Source organism: Sycon ciliatum, chromosome 10 (genome assembly GCF_964019385.1).
Source record: "Sycon ciliatum chromosome 10, ocSycCili1.1, whole genome shotgun sequence".
Classification (NCBI taxonomy): Eukaryota; Metazoa; Porifera; class Calcarea; order Leucosolenida; family Sycettidae; genus Sycon; species Sycon ciliatum.
The window spans coordinates 14,773,404-14,799,126 of NC_088652.1; the positions used below are offsets into that span (position 1 = coordinate 14,773,404).

The 25,723-nt window shown below is 48.8% G+C and overlaps 1 protein-coding gene across 1 annotated transcript in view; it reads right to left on the reverse strand.

Moving 5' to 3' along the window:
* LOC135826685 (ankyrin repeat, PH and SEC7 domain containing protein secG-like) overlaps positions 1 to 25,723 on the reverse strand; it is a 121,270-nt gene that overhangs the window by 13,694 nt on the left and 81,853 nt on the right. The window contains exons 7-9 of the mRNA XM_065339286.1: positions 24,125 to 24,226; positions 9,930 to 10,031; positions 3,191 to 3,292 (exon numbers count right to left, since the gene is read on the reverse strand). Coding sequence (XP_065195358.1) covers positions 3,191 to 3,292; positions 9,930 to 10,031; positions 24,125 to 24,226 — 306 coding nt within the window. The remainder of the gene's footprint in view (positions 1 to 3,190; positions 3,293 to 9,929; positions 10,032 to 24,124; positions 24,227 to 25,723) is intronic.

The window sequence follows — 25,723 nt, forward strand, 5'->3', positions numbered from 1 at the left end:
TATACTGGAGGGTCCTCAGCACGACCTCGCTCCGCTGCAGGTTGAGGTAGACCGTACGTGTTACCATATGAATAAATACACTGCACTACATCCTGCTCTATGTCTGCTAGAATGGCTAAGTGCTCTGGTGTTCTCCCAGTCAAGCCATGGTGTGCCAGTTGAACGACTCCTTTGTTTGCCTTTTTAATGAAGGCGCTTCATTACATGACTTCCAACAGCATGAACTGCCATGAACACATCTTTGCACAAATCGTAACTACGTACATGATAGCGAAATAGAAAGGTCGATCACCACCACCAGTCATCGACTTTCGCATGCTTCCAGTCAGTGCGCCCAGAACAAACTGCTTGAAGCGCTTTTTAGATTCTCGCAGTTTAGAGACTTCAAACATGTAGTCCTCGAGCTGCTTTGCGATGGGATGACTTTCCAATGATTCGTCGACTTGCATCCACAGCCTCTCTCAATCCCATCGCGTATGTCTGAAGAGACCACGCTTCACCTGCTCCGTCGTCGGTGGCTCAGATGCGAGGGCATCTGGTTCGTCATCCGATTCCGAGTAGTCGGTGTCACTCTTCGCGTTTGAAATTTCCGAGCTGTCGGGGCTTGGCGTTTTCGACACAACACTAGCAGCACTCGAGCTTGCTGTGACTCCATACGTCTTCTTTTTAGGTGGCATATCATCGCCGTCGCTGTCAACATCGGTGTCCGAATCGCTCGCCGACGACTCACGGGTGCCAGCGCTGAATCCGTAAAAATTCTCGTCGTCCGATTCAAGCGCCTTCGCATCAGGGACTAGTCGACTCCACACAGAATCGAGCTGCGTCGTTTACTAAATGTTGTAGCCATAATCAATCACAGTAAGTGGAGCCTCTTGAGTTACTCGACAATCGCTCGAGCTCGGAATCCTTCACCGAACACCTAAGTATTGGTATGGTATGGTATTGATTTATTTGAATTCGGTATCTCAACAGTACATTGTACAACTTGGGAAGATCTGAATGACATAGATACATAAACATAAAAGTGGATTAGGTGCTACAGCGGATCATTTTATCGCAGATTGTGGGACTAAACTAATACCAGTATGCAAGTACACAAGAAATAAAAGCTGAATAAATACGACTGCATGACATTGGAGAAAAGCACCAATTAGAGCAAAACAAAGCGACACATCACTCATCGAATACATTTTCAAAAAGGAGCTGTTTTAACCGGGTACATTGTGGCCCGTCATTAAGAAGGCAGGCAAGATGGGCATTAAATGCAGAAGACGTATTGCAAGACTTCATTTCGAAGGGCAGAGCATTCCAAAGTAAAGCAATCCTACTAGACAATGAGCGATACCCGCATGCAGTCTTATATCGGCATAACGAAAGATTATTTGCAGAAGAGCCGCGAGTGGTGTAAGCAGGTGTACTGTGCCTACAAAATAGAGAATCTAAACTGGCAACCGGGTGAGCTACTTTACACTGAAAGATAAATTTAGTGAACAACTGTAAGAAACGGTGGTCCAGAGGACAAAGCTTAAAGGGAAACTGAACGCCAAAAATAAGTATGGCTTATCCGAAGGAGAATTGGGCACTGATTCCGATGAGCTATGTCTCGAGCCGATCAGAGAAGATATATGGACTATTCTTCCTTATTTGGCAGCCAGGGGTCAAAGGTGACTTTTGAGTCAGAACCCCTACCGCACTATACTACTACTATCGGCCACGTCGGCAGCTCCCAGCCATCTCCTTCGATGGAGTACCAGTTGTGGAGGAAGCAGAGCTCAAGCTCCTAGGAGTCCAGTTCGACACACAGTTGTCTTTCCACCAGCATTTGCGCTCTGTAGCCGTACGTGCACGCCAGCGGTTACACTTCCTGAACAGAGCTGCCCCTATCCTTGATGTTGCGTGGAAGAGAGCGGGTCTACAATGGCTTCCTCAGACCAGTAATGGAATACTGCCCGTTGGTCTGGATGGGGGCTGCCACTACAACCCTTCGCCAGCTCGATGCAGTACAGTTACGAGCTCTCAAGATCATCTCTCGTGAGTCATGGCTCCCAGGTCTGGCCCTCCGCCGTGCTGCTCACACGTACTTATACAAGCTCCGGTGCCTCTCAACTAGCTCACCACGGCGAACAATGATCCCTGCCGTTGCACCAGAGCTGCAAGGGCATCCTCGCACTCGTCAGCAGAGCCGGATTTGCAATGAATTGCAGTTTGCCATGCCCCACACCCGTCACTCACGCAACAGCGTACAGCGATCATTTCCGTCCGCCATCGTTGAGGAGTGGAATCGCCTTCCTCCAGAGCTCATCACAGCACAATCTACTCTACCTCGCCTCCAGCAGTTCAAAGAAGGCGTTCAGAAGTATCTACGATCTGCTGACTAGCATTGGGCCTCTAGCCACCTGTGATCTGTGTGTGTGTGTGTGTGTGTGTGTGTGTGTGTGTGTGCGTGTGTGTGTAGTGTGTGTGTGCATGTGTGTGTATAGTATGTGTGTGTGTGTGTGTGTGTGTGTGTGTGTGTGTGTGTGTGTGCGTGTGTGTGTGTGTGTGTGTATTACTTGTGTGTGTGCGTGTGTTTGTGTGTGTGTGTATGTGTGTGCATGTGTGTGTATAGTGTGTGTGTGTTTTGTGTATAGCACTTGTGTGTGTGTGTTTGTGTGCGTGTGTGTGTGTGTATATAGTTTGTGTGTGTATAATACTTGTGTTTGTGTGTGTGTGTGTGTGTAATACTTCCATGTGTGTGTGTGTGGCTGTGCGTGTGTGTGTGTGTGTGTGTATGTGTGTGTGCGAGCGCGCGTGCGTGTGTATGATTTCGGATACCTGCTGCTGGGCGTATGCAGTCAATGTATGGTGTACCTGAACCTTAACTTTTTTCCTCCCATTGAACAGCATTCCGTGACCGTGCTGCCACCCTCATTTCACATTTGCTCTGTAGTGCTCCTGCTCATTTTTTTCTATTTTAGTATTTTTCTGTTTGGCGCGCATGAGCAGTGGTGAGGGCGAGGCCCCTGGTCGGTTTAGCTGCTCTTGCCCCGCCTCCACTGCTTCGGCTGCCATCGCTATGTGCATCTCTGTGCGTTTTTGCCGGCGTTTGCACCATGATGGTTTGTGGTTATCTTGTAAAAAGAAAAGAAAAAAAGGAGTAACTGACTACAGCAAGGAGAGTCATGATTATGACAGAGATTGCTTAACTTACACTGTTCTTCACAGAGATCGTGCCGGGTTGGAGGTCCAGTAGATACTTGACTACTTCCAGTTGTCCTTTCCAGGCAGCGAAATCAACAGGAAGGTCACCGTTCTGGGTACAGGTAACACACATGACCAGACATTCTTATGCGTTATCCATCAGAAAAGTACTTTTATTGAGTATAATGCACAATACATTACGAAGTGAGGAAGTCTCACGCACAACATTCTCATCAGTCAATTGACAAACTGTTTACAAGCTAGTGCTGGAAAACCCCAATACATGCTTAAGTGCTGGGTTCGAGATTGGTTAGTTTGCATTCTTTTTGAGCCAAAGTAATGTTGCAATATTCCTCTTGTGGGCTGCGGGGCATATGATGGGCGCAAGTATACAATACTAAGAACTCTTTTGAATCATTTTATGGACATCTCTGCACACACCAAAACATTCCTGTTCACAGGTGTTGAATTGATGATGAGTGTGTCCATAAAGTCACATCAGAAATGATTGAGACCAAGGTTTATGTGAACCGGATGCATAATGGAGGTGCTTTGTGCAGCTATCAGTGCCGGGCAGCAGAGTCACCAATAGTCACAGGTACTTTTGCAGCAAATAATCGGTTTGGTAGCTGTTTCAGCCTGATACTCCACAGCAATTGAAATATAGCTAGCACAGTATTCCTCATTGGCAAGAAGAGTGCTGTAGGAGCATTTCTGCTGCAAAGTCAATCCACCGTCAGTGTCTTCGAGCTCAACTGCAAGCAGGTTGTGCAAACGATAAAAAGTGGTGGACAACTCTGAAGCAAGCCAGTGGACATGGACGCAACTCTGGCATACCTACTATCATCGATCGTGATGGCAAGGAACACTCCACCAATAGTAGCAAAGCTGAGGCGTTTGGGAAGTATTTTGCTGGGAAATGCTCTCTTGTGGATGATTTCGAGGATGAGCCTCTCCCACATGTACAGCCTAAGTCTACCGCCCGCTTGCACCAAGTGCATTTCAGGGAACCAGCTGTAGCCCGAGCCGTCCGTCAGCTTGACACTTCCAAAGCAACAGGACCTGACAACATCCCAGCTTGTGTCCTCAAGACGTGTGCAAACGAGCTTGCTGCCCCCCTAGCACGCTTCTTTGCCACGTGTTTCTCCATTGGAAGACAACCGGCAGACTGGAAAGAGGCCAGAATAGTCCCAGTTCACAAGAAGAACTCCCGCTCAACCATCAGCCACTACCGACCAGTGTCCCTACTCAACATTATCTCAAAGGTAATGGAAGGCATTGTGAACCTCGCAATCATGAACTTTCTAGATCGCCATAATGTTCTGTCAGCAAAGCAATATGGATTCCGCCGACTCCTTGGAACTGCAGATGTCCTGACGCTCCTACATCATCAATGGATTAGAGCTGCCGGTTCGCGAGGCTCAGCCCATGTTCTTGCAGTAGACATATCTGGAGCATTTGATAAGGTGTCCCACAAATGTGTGATTCACAAGGCTGCTGTCTATGGGCTCAGGGGCCCCCTTTTAACCGACTATCTTTCAGCTCGGCATCTCTGTGCAGTCGTATCTGGCCATGAGTCTAATGTCTTTCCCATTACCGCTGGTGTTCCTCAAGGAAGTATATTGGGGCCTACCCTGTTCTTAGTATACGTGAATGACAGTGACACTACTCTCGGAGAGGGCGTAGATCTCGCTGTCTATGCGGACGACACCACGCTGTATCAGTGTCTCACAGTGGGCGCAGACGTGAATGAACAAAGCCGTGTTTTGCAGCATGCAGTGGATGACATCTCCGCCTGGAGCAAAGCCTGGAAGATCTCATTTGAGCCCACCAAATCCCAGGCCCTCACCATCGATCACCATCGGCCACGTCGGCAGCTCCCAGCCATCTCCTTCGATGGAGTACCAGTTGTGGAGGAAGCAGAGCTCAAGCTCCTAGGAGTCCAGTTCGACACACAGTTGTCTTTCCACCAGCATTTGCGCTCTGTAGCCGTACGTGCACGCCAGCGGTTACACTTCCTGAACAGAGCTGCCCCCATCCTTGATGTTCCGTGGAAGAGAGCGGGTCTACAAAGGCTTTCTCAGACCAGTAATGGAATACTGCCCGTTGGTCTGGATGGGGGCTGCCACTACAACCCTTCGTCAGCTCGATGCAGTACAGTTACGAGCTCTCAAGATCATCTCTCGTGAGTCATGGCTCCCAAGTCTGGCCCTCCGCCATGTTGTTGCTGCTCACACGTACTTATACAAGCTCCAGTGCCTCTCAACTAGCTCACCACTGCGAGCAATGATCCCTGCCGTTGCACAAGAGCTGCAAGGGCATCCTCGCACTCGTCAGCAGAGCCGGATTTGCCATGAATTGCAGTTTGCCATGCCCCACAACCGTCACTCACGCAACAGCGTACAGCGATCATTTCCGTCCGCCATCGTTGAGGAGTGGAATCGCCTTCCTCCAGAGCTCATCACAGCACAATCTACTCTACCTCGCCTCCAGCAGTTCAAAGAAGGCGTTCAGAAGTATCTACGATCTGCTGACTAGCATTGGGCCTCTACGCACCTGTGATCTGTGTGTGTGTGTGTGTGTGTGTGTGTGTGTGCGCGTGCGTGTGTGTGTGTGTGTGTGCGTGTGTGTGTGTATATTACTTGTGTGTGTTTGTGTGTTTGTGTGTGTTTGTTTGTGTGTGTGTGTGCATGTGTGTGTATAGTGTGTGTGGGTTTTTGTGTATAGTACTTGTGTGTGTGTTTGTGTGCGTGTGTGTGCGTGTGTGTGTGTGTATATAGTTTGTGTGTGTATATAGTTTGTGTGTGTATAATACTTGTGTTTGTGTGTGTGTGTGTGTGTGTGTGTGTGTGTGTAATACTTCCATGTGTGCCAACATAGTCCCTGTATTCAAACGGAAATCAAAGTCTCCACCCTCCAATTACCGTCCAGTTTCACTCTTGTGTATTCTGTCCAAGGTGATAGAGACAATCATCAACAGAACAATCACAAATTTCCTCGAAAAAGGTCTTCTCCACCAGGCAGTTTGGATTTCGCCATGGTCATAGTGCAGCCGACCTCCTTACCAGCCTGCACCACCAGTGGCTGCATTAGGCCGGGGAGAAAAGCGCAGCACACATACTCGCCATTGACATCGCCGGTGAGTTTGATCGCGTATCACACCCCGGTGTGCTACACACGTCCGACGTATATGGCCTGTGTGGGCAACTGCACCAGTGGCCCGGCAGCTACCTCAGTGAACGCTTCCTTCAAGTGGTCATTGGTGGCAAGACATCCTCAAGGCTCCCAAATCAGGCTGGAGTCCCCCAGGGCAGTATTCTGGGTCCGACTCTCTTCCTCATGTATGTGAACGACTGCGAGGACCACGTACCAGCCGGTGCTGACCTAGCCTCATTCACAGACGAAACTACGCTGTATGCCAACATCACCCCCACCACCCAAGAAGATACCACCCAAGCCCTCCAGCTAGCAGTCAACAACATCTCCCGCTGGGGTCAAGAATGGAAAATAAAATTTGAACCAGCCAAATCCCAGGCACTGACTGTCAGCTTCCACCGCACCCAATGGGACATGCCACCGATTGACTTCAACGGATCAAATGTGACGGAACAAGAGGAGCTCAACATCTTGGGCATCAGTTTCGATGGTCACCTTACCTTCTGGCGCCACCTTCGTACCATAGCCCTCCGGGCAACACAGCGTCTTGACGCTTTGAGTAAGGCTTTCCACCTCCTAGACGTGCCCGGTCGCATTCAAGCCTACATTGCTTTTGTGCGCCCAGTGATGGAGTACTGCCCTATTGTCTGGATGGGAGCGGTCACATCTCATCTTGCAAGACTCGACCGTGTGCAAGCCCGGGCCATCCATGCCATCGCCCCAATGTGCTGGCTGCTGAGTCTTGCTCTTCGTCGGATGGTTGCAGCACTTTGCCTCCTGTACAAGATGCATTGTCCGGATGCTTATCCCCTTCTACAGAGGATGCTGCCACCACAGTAGCCCCAACACCGAACAGTTACTCCACCCGTAGTACATTTCAGAGATGTAATGCTCACGCACACCTACTGGCCAATGAATTTCCAGTCCGTTCCCGAAACAACCTGTGTCAAGCCTACCCTCACGCAGTTGTCCCCGTCTGGAACCAGCTGCCCGCCGGAGGCTTCTCTGGTCCATTCTGCACCAAGAACTTGCAACACTTCAAAGTTGCAGCCAACCGCTATTAGAAGACCAACGACTGGTCGTGGGCACATGACCATCTCTGATTACCAGCATCATTATCTGCCTCACCCCATGACTTCCAACTCCGCTCCACATCCTATTCCCAATAACGTCTGTTCTTCTTTTCTCTCCTTCTCCTCCTAGCACTGTCTGTCTTATCATTCCCCAGATTCTAATGTACCGGTACTGTCTCTCCTCCTAACATTTAGTATCATGCACCTGACACTCCTTTCATTTTTCTTCTTTTTTTGGTGCGTTTTATGTCCCCATGACGTTGAGACCTCAGATCGGCTGAGGGCAAAAAGCCTCGCCATCACTATGCTCCCACTATGCAATTTTTGTCGTTGCCTGTGAGGCTAATAACGTTATGTTGTTCCAAAGAATAGAGGCAGTATAAGGGAAGAACTAGTTCAGTGGGCGTGGTACGATCGAGGCCAAACACTCTCTTCATTGGTATGTGACAAATGTTCAAAATCCTATTGTACAGAGTTTTGCTTAAACAATGTAGGTAAGCATTACTGGCATAGTCTAGGGTAGACTGAATAATAGACAAGTTTAATGTTCCCTTTGCATCATTTGTTAAATTTCTACGGCCTTGTCGCAAAGCAGCAACTTAGCACACACTTAGTTACACAATTTCTGAACCTGTGGCTGGAAGGTGACATGGTCATCTATCAATAAACCAAGGTATTTGGCCTATACAATTATTAATGTACGAAACAACAATGACTATCAAGGCTTGTTTGCTGCTACTTCAAGTTTCATGTTCTCGCAATCATGTTTCCTGATGATTGTGGGAGCATGAAACTTGAAGTAACTGTTAGCAGCAAACACGCCTTGATTGTCCTTGTTGTTTTGTATTATGCTCTGCCTTCGTGGTGTTGAGCACTGTCAGCACACTGGGTACATCCTCCGGTGACTTATGTACGTAACATTATCGGGTCCTACTACTACGTAGTACAGTCATGTGCATGACATCTTTTACACGTTTTTTTATATTTTATTTTTTATCATTTTTTTGAATCACGTAATCGAAATAGACAGCATAATCGAAGTCGCTTCGTTGTAAAGCGGGATTCACAGAAGCTTTTTTTGCGATGTCATTGGCGATGCGACGCAATTTGCGATGGAGGCGTGCGATGCGAACTCGCGAAATACCATTCACAGAAGAAGTCCCCGATGCGACGATAACTTGCTGATTTGGCGTGAAGTGCAATGCAGGCGGGTACGTCACAATGGTATTCGCGCGGTTTGGTATAACTTGTACAAGTTTTCGGGCAACTCTTGAATCTGTGTACAGCTTTGCTGTAGAAAAGGTCAAAATCGTACGCCAAATCGTTTGTCGCATCGCAAAAGTTGAGTCGAGCTCAACTTCTGCGATGGCCCAGTTGCGGCAGTTGCGTGGGCTGCGAGATGGCTACGATTTGGGGATTTCTCGGTTTCGCGACCGTCGCATCGTGTGTTACAACGCGAAGTGCTTCTGTGAACCCCGCTTCATGATCAGTAGGAAGATAACCGATATAATCATTTCAGCCCTAATATACATGTCCACATAAACATGCACATACCCCCCCCCCCCCCCAACACACACACACACACACACACACATGTACATGCATACACACCGCTTACCATGTATACTCCCGTCACAAAAGAAGCACGGAAACGATAGCAATAATAGTGGACAATATCTGAATGAGACAGATCAAGACTAGTGCCAGATATCAGCCTACAGTCCATTCAGAAAAGAATGATATCCTAGCTTCTGGCAATAAGTGGGTCAAAGTTTGAGTTTTCGTCTTATTTTTTTGGCCATCCTCCATGGAATGCTCTTCCAATTGTGTTTTTGAGGTCTTTTTTTACCAAATAGTTAGCCATAACAAGAAAAGGATTTCGGCCCGGTTTTGCCCCCAAAGCACTGAATTGGGTAAAAACCATGAAAATCCAGGCCGTTCACTCGACTTGCACAACAGTACATTTCCGGTTCGAACCCCTGTTGAGGTACCTTTTTGGACCCTTTTTCAAGTTTCGAATCTCGCGGCATTGCAAAGTGTATCACAAAATCGGCCAATACGGGAGCTCTCCAGAGCCAGCGCTCATCTTTTTCTGAATAGACTGTAGTCAATACAACCTGTGAAGCTATGAGAATCGACCACCAATGCACACGTGGTCTGCACAACACGAAGTACATCAGCATAGAACGGCGAAGACAGTTGGCTATCTTTGCCATTATGCACACGCACGCACCCCTCCCCCCCCCCCCCCCCCCCCCCCCACACACACACACACAAACACAGATACACCAAGAAATATATGTGCATCACTTTAGTATGTAGGGAGGGCCATTGTATGGACCCAAGAGTGAATGGTGTGCCATGGTCTGCTCTACTGGCAGATGGTGGAATCCGTAAGGTTAAGTTCTGTTGCTCTGGCCTGGCGCGAGTGACTAGATGCAACTTGTTGTATACATTGCTCAAACCGTGTTCTGGAAAAAATGCTTAAGGGGAATCAACGATAGAGATTGCTCAACTTACATCGGTCTTTGCAGAGATCGTGTCGCGTTGGAGATCTAGTAGATACTTGACGAGTTCCAGATGCCCTTCAAAGGCAGCGCAATGAACAGGAAGACAACCGTCCTGTACAGGTACCACACATGACCAGACATTCCTATGCGTTATCCATCAGCTAAAGCTGGAAAACCCCAATACATGCTTTAGTGCTGGGTACGAGATTGATTAGTTTGCATTCTTTTTGAGCCAAAGTATTGTTGCAATATTCCTCTTGTGGGTTGAGGGGCATATGATGGGCGCAAGTATACAATACTAAGAACTTTTTCGAATCATTTATGGACATCTCTGCACACACCAAGACATTCCTGTTGACAGGTGTTGAATTGATGATGCGGCCCTTGACGCCCTCAAAGTTGTATAAGTGCTAGTGTGCACGTGTGCAGTATGAACTGTGCATGTGCTGTACTCGTACGCATGCATGCTTACACCAAAGTGTAAACAACCGCGCCAAACAAAGAGAAGAGTAACATCAAGAGTATATAACCCCCCCCCCCCCCCCCCCCAAGAGTGTGCAACTCTGCATATGGGGCCTCCGACGGCGAAAACTCACATCACGTGTCCCAGATATCTTCGTACTACGTACAAACGAAGGATAGCGTGCGCGCAATCCGAATATCTGCCATGATCATGCTGGGGATTTGCATACGCGCAGTGAGTTTCTGTCAGAGAGTGCTTTTTTTATTACTCCGCTGCTCGCTAAAAACGGGCTGGAAACGTACAACTGAGACTCTGCACCATGTGATGTGAGTTTTCGCCGTCGGCGTACCTCATACAAAAGGTATCAAGAGTTGCACACTCTTGGGGGTCATATACTCTTGGTAACATTCATTTCAGTTCAGGACAAGTTAAGAAGACGGAGATCTTTTCGAAACAGTTTATTTCATACACAGAGCAGCAGGGCTTCAATATTTTGCGTGGCCTCCGTCTGCTGCGATTAGGGCTTCAACACGATGTGGCATTGACTCCACGCATGGGAAAACCGTGTCAGGAGCCAACGAGTCTTATTCCAGGTGCAGTGCCTGCACCAGCTGGTCAGCATTCTCGCAGCGAGGTGGAATTCTTCTCTTCTTGAGAAGAGCACACAAATTCTCAATTGGATTCATGTGCGGCGAGCAGGGAGGTTGAAACAGGATGTTGGGTACTCCGCTATCGAGAAGATCCTGCTGTACTTGAGCTGACGTGTGGAAGGTAGCATTTAAGAGCGGCAAGGACCACTCGTTTGCAAAGAATCCGATGCCACTCAGTACAATGTCGGCTGCCATTCCTTGGGCGAACGTTGCTGCACTCCACGTCGAAGCAAAGGACAAAATTAATGTCGAACGGTTCCGAAAAGTGAAATGGCCCCGATAACGTGCACTTTTGCTGGATAGTGTGGCACCTCGACTATTGGCTTCTCGTCCCACGGGTACCAGGACATAACACGTCCGTCAGGACCCAAGGCAAAGCATGCCTCGTCTGCAAAGACAACGCGGTCAAAGTCAAACTGGCGATGCTCAATTCCCCATACTACCCGGCTGTTCTTTGCTGCTTCGTTCAGAACAAACTAACGCACCGGCCGCCCGGACCTGTCATTATTCCGTCTGAGGCTTCTGCGTACCATGCTGGGGGGGGGGGGGGGGGGGGGGGGTGCTGCCATTTCCCCACCAGGTCGCTCCGTGTCCAGAACATCAGAAATCTTCTCACTGCTCGCTAAATGATTGGCAGCGATGTGATCAGCACGAAACTCCATGCCCACAGGTGAGAGTCTCGGCATTGTTCCGCTGCCTGCCTGTCTTGCTACGCTTCTCCCAATTTCAACTCGATTGCATACGTCCTTTACCTGAACATGAACAATAGAATAAAAGATTGTTTTGTGACTTGTTCTCGATTTTATCACATTATTGATGATCTGTTTCACTCACCTGAGTCTTCTTGCAACCGGTTATGTCCATAATTTGTCTCGGAGTATGACCTGCTCTGTAGAGGGTCGCTATTATTTCTCGTCTACTCAATTCATTTCCTCCAAAGAACTCATTATTTTTCATTTTTGAATAGGGCTTGCGAAGAAAACTGTAGAGAATGGTTTCACCCAATTTTGGAAATGGGATTGCGGATCATGTTTTTGTGTCATTTGTTTGCTGTTCTGTCTGCACTGTGGACTTTTGTGAGATTTTGGGAATGGCCATGTCCTTCTTCTCTATCTCTTCATGAGCTGTACTCCGTGAAGTGAATAGGGACCTTTCACATTTGCTGCGAATCGAATGTGAAACGAAAGTTTGATTCGGCTCGTAATCGTTTCGTTGAAAACAGATTCAGGTTTCGCAAGTCGTCATGCAAATGTGCATGGCAACTACGACTACGGCTGGTAGCTTGGCGTATGGGTGTTTAGCGCCAGCTCAGGCAAAGCAGAATGCATGGCCCGCAATTTTGCAAGCAAGTGAAGTCATGGCGAAGATGACCTGTCAGCCCCATTCCCATATATACCTCCTTACCACCCTCCACCACCAGTGGCTGCATTCGGCCGGGGAGAAAAGCGCAGCACGCATACTCGCCATTGACATCGCCGGTGAGTTTGATCGCGCATCACACCCCGGTGTGCTACACAAGTCTGACGTATACGGCCTGTGTGGGCAACTGCACCAGTGGCTTAGCAGCTACCTCAGTGAATGCTTCCTTCAAGTGGTCATTTGTGGCCAGACATCCTCAAGGCTCCCAATTCAGGCTGGAGTCCCCCAGGGCAGTATTCTGGGTCCGACTCTCTTCCTCATGTACTTGAACGACTGCGAGGACCACGTACCAGCCGGTGCTGACCTAGCCTCATTCACAGTCGAAACTACGCTGTATGCCAACATCACCCCCACCACCCAAGAAGATACCACCCAAGCCCTCCAGCTAGCAGTCAACAACATCTCCCGCTGGGGTTAAGAATGGAAATAAAATTTAAACCAGCCAAATCCCAGCATAATCGAAGTCGCTTCGTTGTAAAGCGGGATTCACAGAAGCTTTTTTTGCGATGTCATTGGCGATGCGACGCGATTTGCGATGCAGGCGTGCGATGCGAACTCGCGAAATACCATTCACAGAAGAAGTCCCCGATGCGACGATAACTTGCTGATTTGGCGCGAAGTGCAATGCAGGCGGGTACGTCACAATGGTATTCGCGCGGTTTGGTACAACTTGTACAAGTTTTCGGGCAACTCTTGAATCTTTGTACAACTTTGCTGTAGAAAAGGTCAAAATCGTACGCCAAATCGTTTGTCGCATCGCAGAAGTTGAGCCGAGCTCAACTTCTGCGATGGCCCAGTTGCACCAGTTGCGTGAGCTGCAAGAAAAGGATTTCGGCCAGGTTTTGCCCCCAAAGCACTGAATTGGGGAGAGAGAGACATGGACTGTGATGCCGCTGCAGAATTTTTTCAAGGCGCGGGAGGGAACGATCTCGGGCCACAAACAGAAGTTACTCCAGAGGTGAGTTTTTTTGCTGTTGAAATATTCGAATCGCGAATCGTGTTGTGAGATTTATTTTGTGCCTAGGCTACAGCAGACCATATTTCTTTCTCCTTGCGATCGGTGCTTAAGATAATAGTAGCCTTTTTCTGGTCTGTCTTTTCCTCTCCAGAGCCATCTTCTATGAAGGTAACCGTGGTGCTGCCAAGCCACCAAGTCGCGATCAGCAGCCCTGAAGTGGAAAAATCGATTTTCCAACGATCTGGTTGGACATCAGCCAATAAAGTACTTATGATTTGCCTGTAGTGACAACAGCAGCCATCCTTGGACACCTTGCAAAGACAGGAAAAGCCACTGGTGGAAGCGAATGCTATGAAGTGACGATAGCAGTGCAGTGGTGATCGCTGTTTTGTCAAGTCGAAGGGCTAGCCAACCCAGAGGAAGCATAAAAAAACGATGAGCAGTGCGTGGTATTTGTTGAGCGTGAAGAGCTAGAGGAGGACAGTGCAAACACATGGACGGAGTGGATGGTGTTTGAAGAACAGTGTGCTGTGTGCCGGCTGGTGGTGATGGTGGTCTTTGTCAGCATGCTTCTTGTGCTGGAACACTTCTTGCCCAGGAAGGCAGATTGCGTGCTCCCTGGCCCTCAGTTGGCTATGGGGCATTTGTTCCAGGAACATTACCCTAGAGCCAATGATGAGTCGTACTTTGAAAAGTCGAAGCTTGCTGTTAATCGCAAGCGTAGCGCAGTGGATTGCTCCCTCTTCGAAGCACGAGGGCCAAAGCTTGCCGCTGTCTGCAGCAAAGTGTGTGTGCGGTTCTTTCAAACCTATGAATATACCCCCCTGCATGTTCAGAGTGAACTATTTTCTAGTATATTTAACATCCTCAACCCGCCACCACCATGCTCTCTTGGCCGAACTAATGCACGAAGCATAAACACACCAGCACAGCAAGGACACTTCCGTTGACAGATTTTGTTTACGCCTCTAGACCGCTGTTTCTTTTCTTCGAGCTCATCGTTAGAGGAGGATAGTATCAGGATACTAATGATGATATAATATAAGATGATAGACGGTTTATGGTCCGATATTGATGATTGAAGATCTAAGAAAGCAATGACAGTGATTGCGAAATGGATAATATTATCATGATTATATGCCAGTCTGGTAATGCGTTGTACTAACTTAGTGGACAGTATTGAAATCATCACTGCATTCGATGCAAATATTGGTATACCTTTGGTTTCAGTATTGGAAAAAAAGAGTAAGAGAATCTGGTTGATTTGGTTGCATCTGCGACTGGCTACCGGGTGTTGTGATTAGCAATGTTACCATGGGAGAAAATAGGAGCGCAAGGATCTGTTGAGTCTGGTGCGAGAACCCTAAGTGCATGGCAAAATAGAACTGTTTCATCCACAATGCAGAATGTCTTGCGGTACATGGCATTGATGACTGAACATCTCGCCAGCTCGCCCAAATGGGGATCATGCCCAAACGGAGGACCAACAGCTCAGCTAGCTATATAGTATATACCGTAAACGGATGATTAACTTGTGCCACGCATTACAGCTTCTGTCCCATTCGGCCCAGGCTTAGACACATCAATGCCAATAGCAGCTGATCCTCCATTACATGCTCATTTGCGATTTACGGTCACCTCCAACTGTATCCGCCGTCCCTCAGCTTCCGTCTTCGCAGATCTGGCTCGGCGCAGTACATTTTCTCGGCTAGGCTCAAAGAAGTCCCACAGAGCGGTCCAAACACCTGGAGGCAAACCAGTCAGAAACTGGGGCGGCTCAGGGTCTTTCTTTATGTTATTGTACGTAAACTGTTTTTCGGCTTTCTTCGTCCAACTACTCCACGAGACTGTACACGAGCTCTACTTGCTGCCAACTCCTGATGCAGATGCTGCACTTCCATTACAGGACCAAACTGCACCAAGCCAGGTTCCTTTCCAACACAAAATGCCGTTGCCTCTCAGCAAAATACTGGTTTGTGAGCATGGGGAGCTCGTGATGCAGACGCTGCACTTCCATGACCGAACTGCACTAGGCTCAGCAAATGCTGTTTTGCGAACATGGGGAGCAGAGCGTCCAGACTCCACTCTCTTGCGAAAAGCAAACCTGGTACCGTAGGATAGCTGTTTTGTTTCCTGGACTCATCCTGCCCTTGTCGAGCTGGGCAAAACGATTTCGACTTCGGGATCGAAATGATCGCTGCAACTCAAATATTCAGAGTGACCCTAAAACTACGTCCTTCCTCACGGGGAATAGCCTGGAGCCGCTTGCTCCAGGCCGCTGTGGCTCCACACGAGGAAAGGAGTGAAATGACTTGTTTGCTTCGTCGTCCTGTTCTGACAGTGAGGAACGCAGCAATGATCCTGAGAAGGCATCCTGAAGTCGTAAAAAGGAAGACGTCTAAACAAAAACAAAACAGCTCAAATAAAAAGTCCTTGTGGCATTTTTGTAGACAGGCTTGCACTGCGTGTAGATTTCGCGTGCTCTGCACTTCGCATGCGAGAAGCCACGCAAAGCCGAGGTGAGGTTGGTCTCGTGTGTGCAGCAGGATCCCACGCGACTGCGGAGTTGCCCCCTTGCTCGAACCCAGACAATAATAAGGGGATCGGTCTATTGGGGAAAAACAATGAAAATCCAGGTCGTTCACTCCACTTGCACAACAGTACATTTCCGGTTCGAAGCCCAGTTGAGGTACCTTTTTTGGACCCTTTTCCAAGTTTCGAATCTCGCGGCATTGCAAAGTGTACAACAAAATCGGCCAATATGGGAGCTCTCCAGAGCCAGCGCTCATCTTTTTCTGAATGGACTGTAGTCAATACAACCTGTGAAGCTATGAGAATCGACCACCAATGCACACGTGGTCTGCACAACACGAAGTACATCAGCATAGAACGGCGAAGACAGTTGGCTATCTTTGCTATTATGCACACGCACGCACCCCCCCCCCCCCACACACACACACAAACACAGATACACCAAGAAATATATGTTCATCACTTTAGTATGTAGAGAGGGCCATTGTATGGACCCAAGAGTGAATGGTGTGCCATGGTCTGCTCTACTGGCCGATGGTGGAATCCGTAAGGTTAAGTTCTGTTGCTCTGGCCTGGCGCGAGTGACTAGAGCAACTTGTTGCATACATTGCTCAAACCGTGTTCTGGAAAAAAATGCTTAAGGGGAATCAACGATGGAGATTGCTGAACTTACATCGGTCTTTGCAGAGATCGTGTCGCGTTGGAGAAACTTTTTATGTAGTTTAGCACAACTGCACAGAAGTGCAGGGCCTGAAAGAAAAGCAAGCGCTGGAGACGCAGGGTCCGCAGCATGTGCGAATCCATTGTGAGAGCATGTGTCTTCGAATTAAGCATCACACACATATACACACTCACACACACACACGCGCATGCGCGCGCACACACACACACACATACACACACATACAAACACGTATCACACACACACTCACACACACACACACACACCATTGGACCATTGGACGCCCATCGCCGGAGGCGATGATAAAGATGCTACAGCAGAAGCCATAGAAGCACACACACACACACAGACACGCGCGCGTCATCTGGCGCGGGTTGCGAGTTGGGTGTTGCATACTGAACATTCTGTACTTGCAGCCTTATCTTGATCATGTGTGATAGTTGTGTCACAGGTTTTTGCAGTATTTTCTGTATTCTCTGTGCTTTCTGTAGATGGTCTTGCGCACTCGTCATCAACAGCACTAGGTCCAGTGGGCCAATCAGGCTGAACGGCATCATCCAGCTGTGACTGGGGTGTAGGTAAGTGTCTCTGCGTGCTCTGGTGGTCGACTTGTGGCTTCTGGCCTTCAATCATTGTTCTTGCACGGGACCTCAGCCTGCCTCGCATCCCCTGTGGTTCACTCGTGTTGGCAGGCTGTGATGCACAGCGGAATCCTTGATGTGGCACTCGGTCTATGTTGTCGCACGCGACGATATTGCCACTGATGGGCTTTGGTGTGATGCTCTGAATAGATGTACCATGAAAGCCTCTTGATTGGTCTCCGTAGTACATTCGCCTGCCTGGCTCGTTTTTGTCGATATTATCCACTGTTGCAATGGAGAACTTTGCGTGAGGTATCTCACTGTTCATTCCGAGCTCTGATTTCTTATCAATGATGGTCTTTTGATATCGCTTGTAGGAGTCGCCACCTGCTGTTGCGCCGACTCGTGCTAGTACTCGCATGAGCTAGCTGGAATTGCTATGTGCATCCACAAAGTCCGAAAGAACAAGCTGGAAAGGGTAAGTGCATGCTGGTGTGCTTGCATGCATCATGCATGATAGAACAAACAAGCACCGGATCCTCTTTGCACGGTGGTTGGATGCTTGACTTCCTTCTGACTCCGATTGGCCGTACATCATCAGACAAATGTTTCCCCACAACTCACTGTCCACACTATCCACCACTGCGTCCAGCTTCATTTCCGACAGTGAAGTTAGGTCGTTATGCTCTTTGTGCTTGAATTCTTGTGCTTGACTTTTGATTTATGAGTGCATTGCAGCCGAGAGCTCTGATACGAAGGATGATGGGCCACTGGGTTGGCTTGTGTGCTGTGTGTGCTGGGTTTCATTTTGTGCTCTGTGTTTCAGGGTCTGGGATCGTGCAACGGCGAGGGAATTGTATAAGCACAGAACTGTGTCACACCCTGTACGATACAGGAGCGTACCTCGTTTCTTACTGGTACCATATGACCCGTGACTGAGATGAGCGCCAAGCTTCGAAATAAGGCTGGACAGTAGCCACCGGTTGTTGCAGTCGATGGATGGTGAAGAAATCAGCAGCCGTTGCCAGAAGAAGAGAACGGTTCTCGAGGAATGCAAGACAGACGAATCTTGCTGTTGCCAGCAATGCGGACTCCTCGGGTGAGGTGCATTGGTGCATTTCGTCTGTTATACTCTGCACCAGGCTCTCCAGCTTGAAGTCAGTAGTCTGACTGTCCACCATATCCAGTTGGCCTTTATAACAGGCTAGGCAAAAAGCACTATCCGCGGTGACCATAAGACCACGCTCAGTGTGCAGCTGACGCTGAACTGCTCCGACGTTCGGACATTTACGCTTAACACCCCTTATTTGTGCGCCACACATGGTGCATGTGGGCCTGTTGCTGTCATGTAGCTGCATGTTATGCCGGTTGCAGAGACCCGCTGGATGATCGTTTGCGTTTACTTTCACACTAAGCTTCTCGGCCAGCTCTACTGCTTGTAATGAAACTGTGACATGCCGTGGCAAATCACAACCATGAACTTAGCAGTGTGGTATTGTTGCGGGTGCTGGTGCCGGTGCTGCTGGTACTGCTGCTGCAACATGCTGTGCAGGCATGCACGTTGTCAGTGACAGGCATTGGCTCCGCTGAATGATTTATGAGCCTTTTCATGCATTTTTCTTGCAGATACATGCATTTCGTGGTATTGTAGGGTGATGTGCATATTCCCAGCATTGCGTGGTATCGGGGTGGGCATATCTGCCATCAAGGGGAACATCTTGGCAGGCTACACATGGTCCGCATTGCCTGTCAGGATGGAGTTTAGAGCCCTGGCTTTGGCGGCCCATTTGGAATTGGTCACAGTGCGGACACTCGTGGTTTCTTACTGGCCTATAGCAACACCATCTGTCCGCCCATTCGCGTAGTTTTATCAGAGATAGAGCCTTGCAAAATAAGACGGCCCACAATCTCCTGCGACGTATTTACGAAATGGGAAATTGAGAAGAGAAACAAAAAGGCACCGCAACGACTTGAGATGTCGAATATCGAGGTGCACTTTCGAAAAATGTGCTCATCGCTCACCCTTATAACACCATAACGGCGCAAAAGCAATCGATATTGGAGGATAAGATTGTATTCTCGAGGTAACCAATAGTCGAAAATTGAGAATAATTCGGTATGTCACTAAATTCGTCTTCAAATTTCCCGCGGTTACAAATAAAAGTGCAACTTTTAGACGACTTTTTGAACTTGGCGCACGGACTGCGGTTGTCAGCGATAACTACGGTTTGCGGTACACTGCAAACCTACATTTCTGCGCATGGAGCGCGAGGATGTCGTCTTCCTCCGCTCCGCAGTACATAGTCATTAGGCTCTTCCTTCGATGCATCGACGACGATCCGTTTTAGGCGACTCAGTGCAACATGGGATACAAACTCAAACAAATAAACTTACTTGCAAGAAAATGTTGCATCCAGAACAGATCCAGTCTACTGAGCGCGAGGAGAACAAGAACAGCAACTCGCCACTTGTATTTTTTTGCCGCGGAATTCAAATCGCGATTTTCTCGACTTTTTCCACAAAAGATGTGGTCATGTGTTAGTGCGCCCTGTTTCAAATAAACAAAGAAGCATACATAGTGTGCTGAAATGGGCACGTCTATTTGGGTAGAATAGTAGAATATTCTTTTTGTTGTTTGTTGCTTATTCGTTAGAATATTCGTTCGTGATTTTGCTATTCGTTGGAACACTGCTCTTAATCGTCCACCTCTCCACACTGCACTCTTGGCCCACAGTCACAACACCACTCCATAGCGAGGAAGTTCGTTCTTGAGTAGATGTTCCATATTCTCCAGACAGCTGTTTTCCTCAATAAGAGTACCCCAGCAGAGGTAGATAACGAAGAGGGCAGTGTGGAGAGGTGGACGGTTAAGATTATTTTCAAATGGCCGAGTGTGTCGCTACTTCGGAGTCACACAGTATGCCGATAAGTCAATTGACACACAATTCGGCAGTACTTTCGATGACGTAGTCCGGATTTCATCCCATCGCAGCCTTCATTGGCGACACGCGGGTAGAGGCATGGGGTCGCTGTCGGTATAGTCACAGCAGGACGTCCAGGTCGTCTCTCCAAGTGCTCGACTTGTCATCCAACTTCCGAATCAGGCCAAGCAATGTCCTGTTGAAGTGTTCAGCAGTTCCTTGGGACTGTGGGTGTCTGACGGCTCCTGTCTTCACTCGGACACCGAAGTACTTGAAGACAGACTCAACGAGTGCGTTCCGAAACTCAGAACCATTATCCATGCGGACAACCTTCGGCGGGCCCCAGAGATTACACAGCGCCGTGGACGCCTTGTCAACAGCGGAAGCATCATGTCGAGCCAACGGGATAACTTCGGCCCACTTAGTGAACGAACCGACTGCCGCTAGCACACAATGGTAGCGGCCACTTTCGCTCTGCACCAAGTTTTAAAGTATGTCTATGACCACCTCTGACCACTGGCTCCCTGCGATGCTTGCTTGCGTAGGCGGCATAGACGTCTCGCGGCGTCTGTTAGCTGCTTGGCACTGTACACACTACTGAACGTGCCACTGGCACTGGGCAGCCATATACGGAAAGTAGCAGCGGCTACGAACAACATCATACATGGTATTCCGCGAACCATGACCTGTTCTCGTATGTGAAGCAGACAATATATCAGCGACTAGCTTCGATGCCACGACTGGAAGTTCCACGAGGCCATCGATAGGCAACTACTTCACACTACGGCACAGCAGGCCATTCACGATCACAAGCTGTGAACAGACCTTCGTGAACAACTCATGAAGTGGGCGGCCTCCTTCAATCTGCGAGATCACCTCAGTGATCAGTGCATCGGTGTGCTGAGCGGTCGCAATGTCGTGTTGCTGAACTGGACCACCAGCAGGTCCACGGACGAGGCTTGCTGCAATGCTGCTCTCCTTCAACTGCGCTTTGCCGTGAGCAGTCCAGGTAGCGGGGACACGCGTTAGGATGTCAGCTCGATTCTGGGCAGAATTGACCACTACGACTGTCACAGAGAGGCCAGCTACAATGACAATGTCCGACACTATCTGCAGACGTCACTGCACCACCACTTCGTGAAGGCCCTTGGTACGAACACGGTATGAGTTTGTCACCACATCGTTCAGCCAGCTAGTGGCAGACTTTGAATCTGTCATAAGCCGCACTTTTGTAGCACCCCAACGAACGGCGAGGTTGAGTCCTTTGATCGTTGCTTCCAGCTCGCTCACACTGATATGTCGTGTGTCTCCGGCTGGTCGAAGCCATGATCGGTCTTCAATGACGTGTCCGTCCACTTCAACCACCACGTCCGTCCACTTCAACCAGGCTAACACAGTAGTACATCACCATCAGTACATCAGCATAGAACGGCTAAGACAGTAGCCTATCCTTGAGGTAACTGCAGGCGGGGCGAAGCCAACTACAAACTGGCAGATGACCTGTTAGCCTACCGCACCATTTGAATATGGCACGCTTCGTCAAGACCTCCGGTACACGGAGGTCGCTGCCATCTCGGCGTCGCCAGGTGACCTCGCTTCCGGCGTCGCACAGCTGCAGGCCCAATCCTCTCGACTCTTCCAGCGGCTCGGCGGGCTTCGTGGGCAGGCTGTACTCAAGCATCGTCTTGGCACCGGCGTGAGCGCAATTTGACGGGGTCAGCATATCATCGATGTAGCTGTCAACTTTTCGGGTAACCGCGCGTTGCATAACGGGCGATGATGCCCATGTACTTTGGTGCATTACTGAGCCCAAAGCCCATTCGTGTCATCACGTATGGCTTTCCGTTCCAAAGGACAGTCTGGTACTTCAGAAACTACTTAGCGACGTGGATTTGGAGATACGCTTTCTTGATGTCCAAGAGCTTGAAATCTCCCGGGCAACCAGCCTTTCTCCACTTACGCAGAGACTCCTCACAGGCGGGTGAATCACCACCAGGGTCTGATTGCAGCCGGGCATTGAGGCAACGGTAGTCGAGCACTGGCCAAACGACTGTCGCGGTAACACTGCTGCTGGCTCACCATGCACCATCGGATCGTGTGGAATCAGCCACTCACTCTCGATCCACTTCTCCACTTCAGCACAGAACAGAGCGTCTTGCTCTGGAGTGAGCTTCTCTCGCGATTAAGCTGCGATGCCGGATCCAAGCATAGCCGCTGGGGCAACACCATATTTCCACTGCCAAGAAAGCTCCCACTCCCTTTTCTCCGCATTCCAGCGCACTTCGCCATCCTGCGACTGGAGAATTACGTCATGCCCATCATGCTTCACGCTGACATGAGGCGACGGGTGTGCATCGGTAAAACAGATGCGACAACATCAGGCTTGACGGGTCCAAACCGGATTCCACTGGTCCCGGGTTTCGGCACCATAATCTGTTAGGGGATTACTGGCTGTGCATTAGTCTATCCTCTACCATGGCACACTAACCAGAAGAAAACAAGTCTTCAATTACAGATAGGAATACATTTCGTGAGAGAGAGTAAAACTACAAGTATCGGTAAAACATCGTCCAAATTTGAACTTTGACTTTGGACATCAACGCGTGCACTTGAGACGATAAAACTTGGTATGAAGGAAGGTAAGGTACAGAATGACAACTGGCCAAGTGGAATTTATTGTCCAAGGAAGGGTTCATGCATTATTGGTCCTCCTTGTCGCTGCTCCCGGTGCTGGTGACAAATATTTTTTTCGCAAGCTCATCTCTCTTCCTCTCCGCTGCCTGGGTATTTTCTAAAGGGAAGTAGACCGTGACGATCGCCTTCTCTATAGGACTTCGCGTGGGCAGCACGACTGCCTGTGTGGTTCAAATCAGTCGCCGTTCTTTGCAAGATTTATTTTGAACGACGATGACTAGTACAGTACTTGCAAATCTCCACGATTCGCTGGATACTCCGAGCGTTGCACTGGAGGCGAGGGAACTGCGATGTCAGCTTGGCGAGCGATCCCTGAGGTGAGTGATCTCGGCCGTTTTGCAAATGGAACTGATTCTGAGTAGCCGATTACTTTCTTGTGCGACGAGCTGCTCTTGCCTGCCCAGTGTGACAAGATAATCTATAATAATTATTGATGCGGCGCTGTACCAATCAGAATCACGAACCTGTCAGTCTCAAAATATAGCTAGACCTTTCAGATACTAGTAAACTAACCTACTAACCAAAATTGGGATGAACTGGGCTGCCAAGTGAGCATTGGCGACATAATAACAGAGCTGAAAGATAAGCGACAATATTGCTGACGCGGACCAAGTATAATCGTTTCATCCCTAATATAATTATACATGTACACACAAACATGCACATACACCCCCCCCCCCCCCCCCCCCCCCGCTACACACACACACACACACACACACACACACACATGTACACGCATACACACCGTGTACCATGTATACGCCCGTTACAAGAGAAGCACGCAAATCTGCGAAATGTACTGGAGGTGCACCCACAGATTGTCTCTTATAGCAACGATAGCGGACAAGATCTGAATGAGACAGATCAAGACTAGTGCCAGATATCTTCCTAATCCATACAACCTGTGAAGCCATGAGAATCGACCACCAATGCACACGTGGTCTGCACAACGCGAAGTACATCAGCATAGAACGGCTAAGACGGTTGCCTATCCTTGCTGTATGCACACACACACTCACGCACGCACCCCCCCCCCCCCCCAAACACACACACAAACACACATACACCAGGAAATATATTTACGCCACTTTAGAATGTAGGGACGGCCATTGTATGGACCCAAGAGTGAATGGTGTGCCATGGTCTGCTCTACTGGCAGATGGTGGAATCCGTAAGGTTACGTTCTGTTGCTCTGGCCTGGCGCGAGTGACTAGATGCTACTTGTTGTGATCGAATATATTGCTCAAACCATGTTCTGGAAAAAAATTCTTAAGGAGAATCAAGAATAGAGATTGCTCAACTTACATTGTTCTTTACAGAGGTTGTGTCGGGTTGGAGGTCTAGTAGATACTTGACTACTTCCAGATGTCCATTCCTGGCAGAGTCATGAACAGGAAGATCACCGGTCTGTGTACAGGTAACACACATGACAAGACATTCCTGTGCGTTATCCATCAGAAAAGTATCTATATTGGATATAAATGTGTTAGGCATCTTCTCCCGTACAACCTTTTCCAAGCTGGTCTGCATGCCCCCCATACTACGTCGTAGTCACCTTTTGTTCCGTTGGCCTGGGTAGCTACTTGTGCGCCTATATTTGTCATAGCTACCCAGGCCCTTTACCTTCGCGTTCACACTTGATCTCTAGCTCTTGTCTCTCTCTTCCGGATATCTCAGTCGGTAGAGCATGAGATCCCATGCACAGTCGTCCTCAACCGCCATTCGTCTCGTCCTCAGTAATCCTCGTCCCGCCTATGTCAACCTGGTCTCGTCCATGTCAACCTCGTCTCTTCAATGTCAATCTCGTCTCGTCCAAGTCATGCAGGTCAGCTATTTTCTTTATTTCTCTCTTTCTTTTCATCTGTCCTTCGTCGTCAAATTTATATTCAGTTTATTTTATTTTGTGATTTTTGTAGTGCGTGTGTGCGCGGGTGTCCTTCGTCAATATTAGTTGTCCGATGGTGAGCCACGCTCTTTTATTCATGTTGCATTAATTGGCAGAAGAGTAACTATGCTGCATAGCAATGCAAATCAGAAGACAATGTTCCTTGCTTTTTGTCTTTTATGTGTGCCAATTTTTTTGTGAAGGGGTGTTTGGCCCGTCGTTGGCAATGTCTACGCTACCATAAGTGATGTGTAAATACTTTAGAGTACAGGAACATCATAGCTGTAGTGCATAATTAGTATAACACTTTTGTGACACCTGTGCATTGTGTGTGTGTGTGTGTGTGTGTGTGTGTGTGTGCTTTTTTTCTCTACTTCCTCAGCCATTTTTTCTATTTTTCTCGTCGTCTTATTATTTCCTGCAAGGCAGTTCCTTTTCTTTGGGCAGGGGAGGTATGTTAGGTACCTCCTCCCGTACAACCTTTTCCAGGCAGGCCTGCATGCACCCCATACTACGTCGTACTCACCTTTTGTCTCCTTTTCTCACCTTTTGTCTCCTTCTCTCACCTTTTGTTCTGTTAGCCTGGGTAGCTACTTGCGCGCCCATATTCTCCATACCTACCCAGGCCCTTTATCTTGCCGTTCATACTTGATCTCTAGCTCTTGTCTCTCTCTGCCACAATGTAGTCGTTTCGTTTGTCCTGGTCTCTGCCTCTTCGTCTCCCAATTAAATGTTGTCCCATCTAACTGTTCCCGTTGTCTATTGTTGTCTCTGGAGAATATGCCGTCGTCCTTTTCTTCCTCCACAAACTGGTGTCTACCACCGCCGGCGCTGCTGGGTGACCTTTATGCGTTCCTCGCCAATGTACCATGCCACGCTGTAGTGGCATTCCCATTCTGGCCGTCGGCCCCGTGGTGGCCTGTGTGGATGCCGGAAAATGGCCCTTGTCATCTCGCTACGGACTCGGAAATCGTGTCCTTGCCGTTTGGTGCTTTCCAGCATGTGTCCAAACCAACATG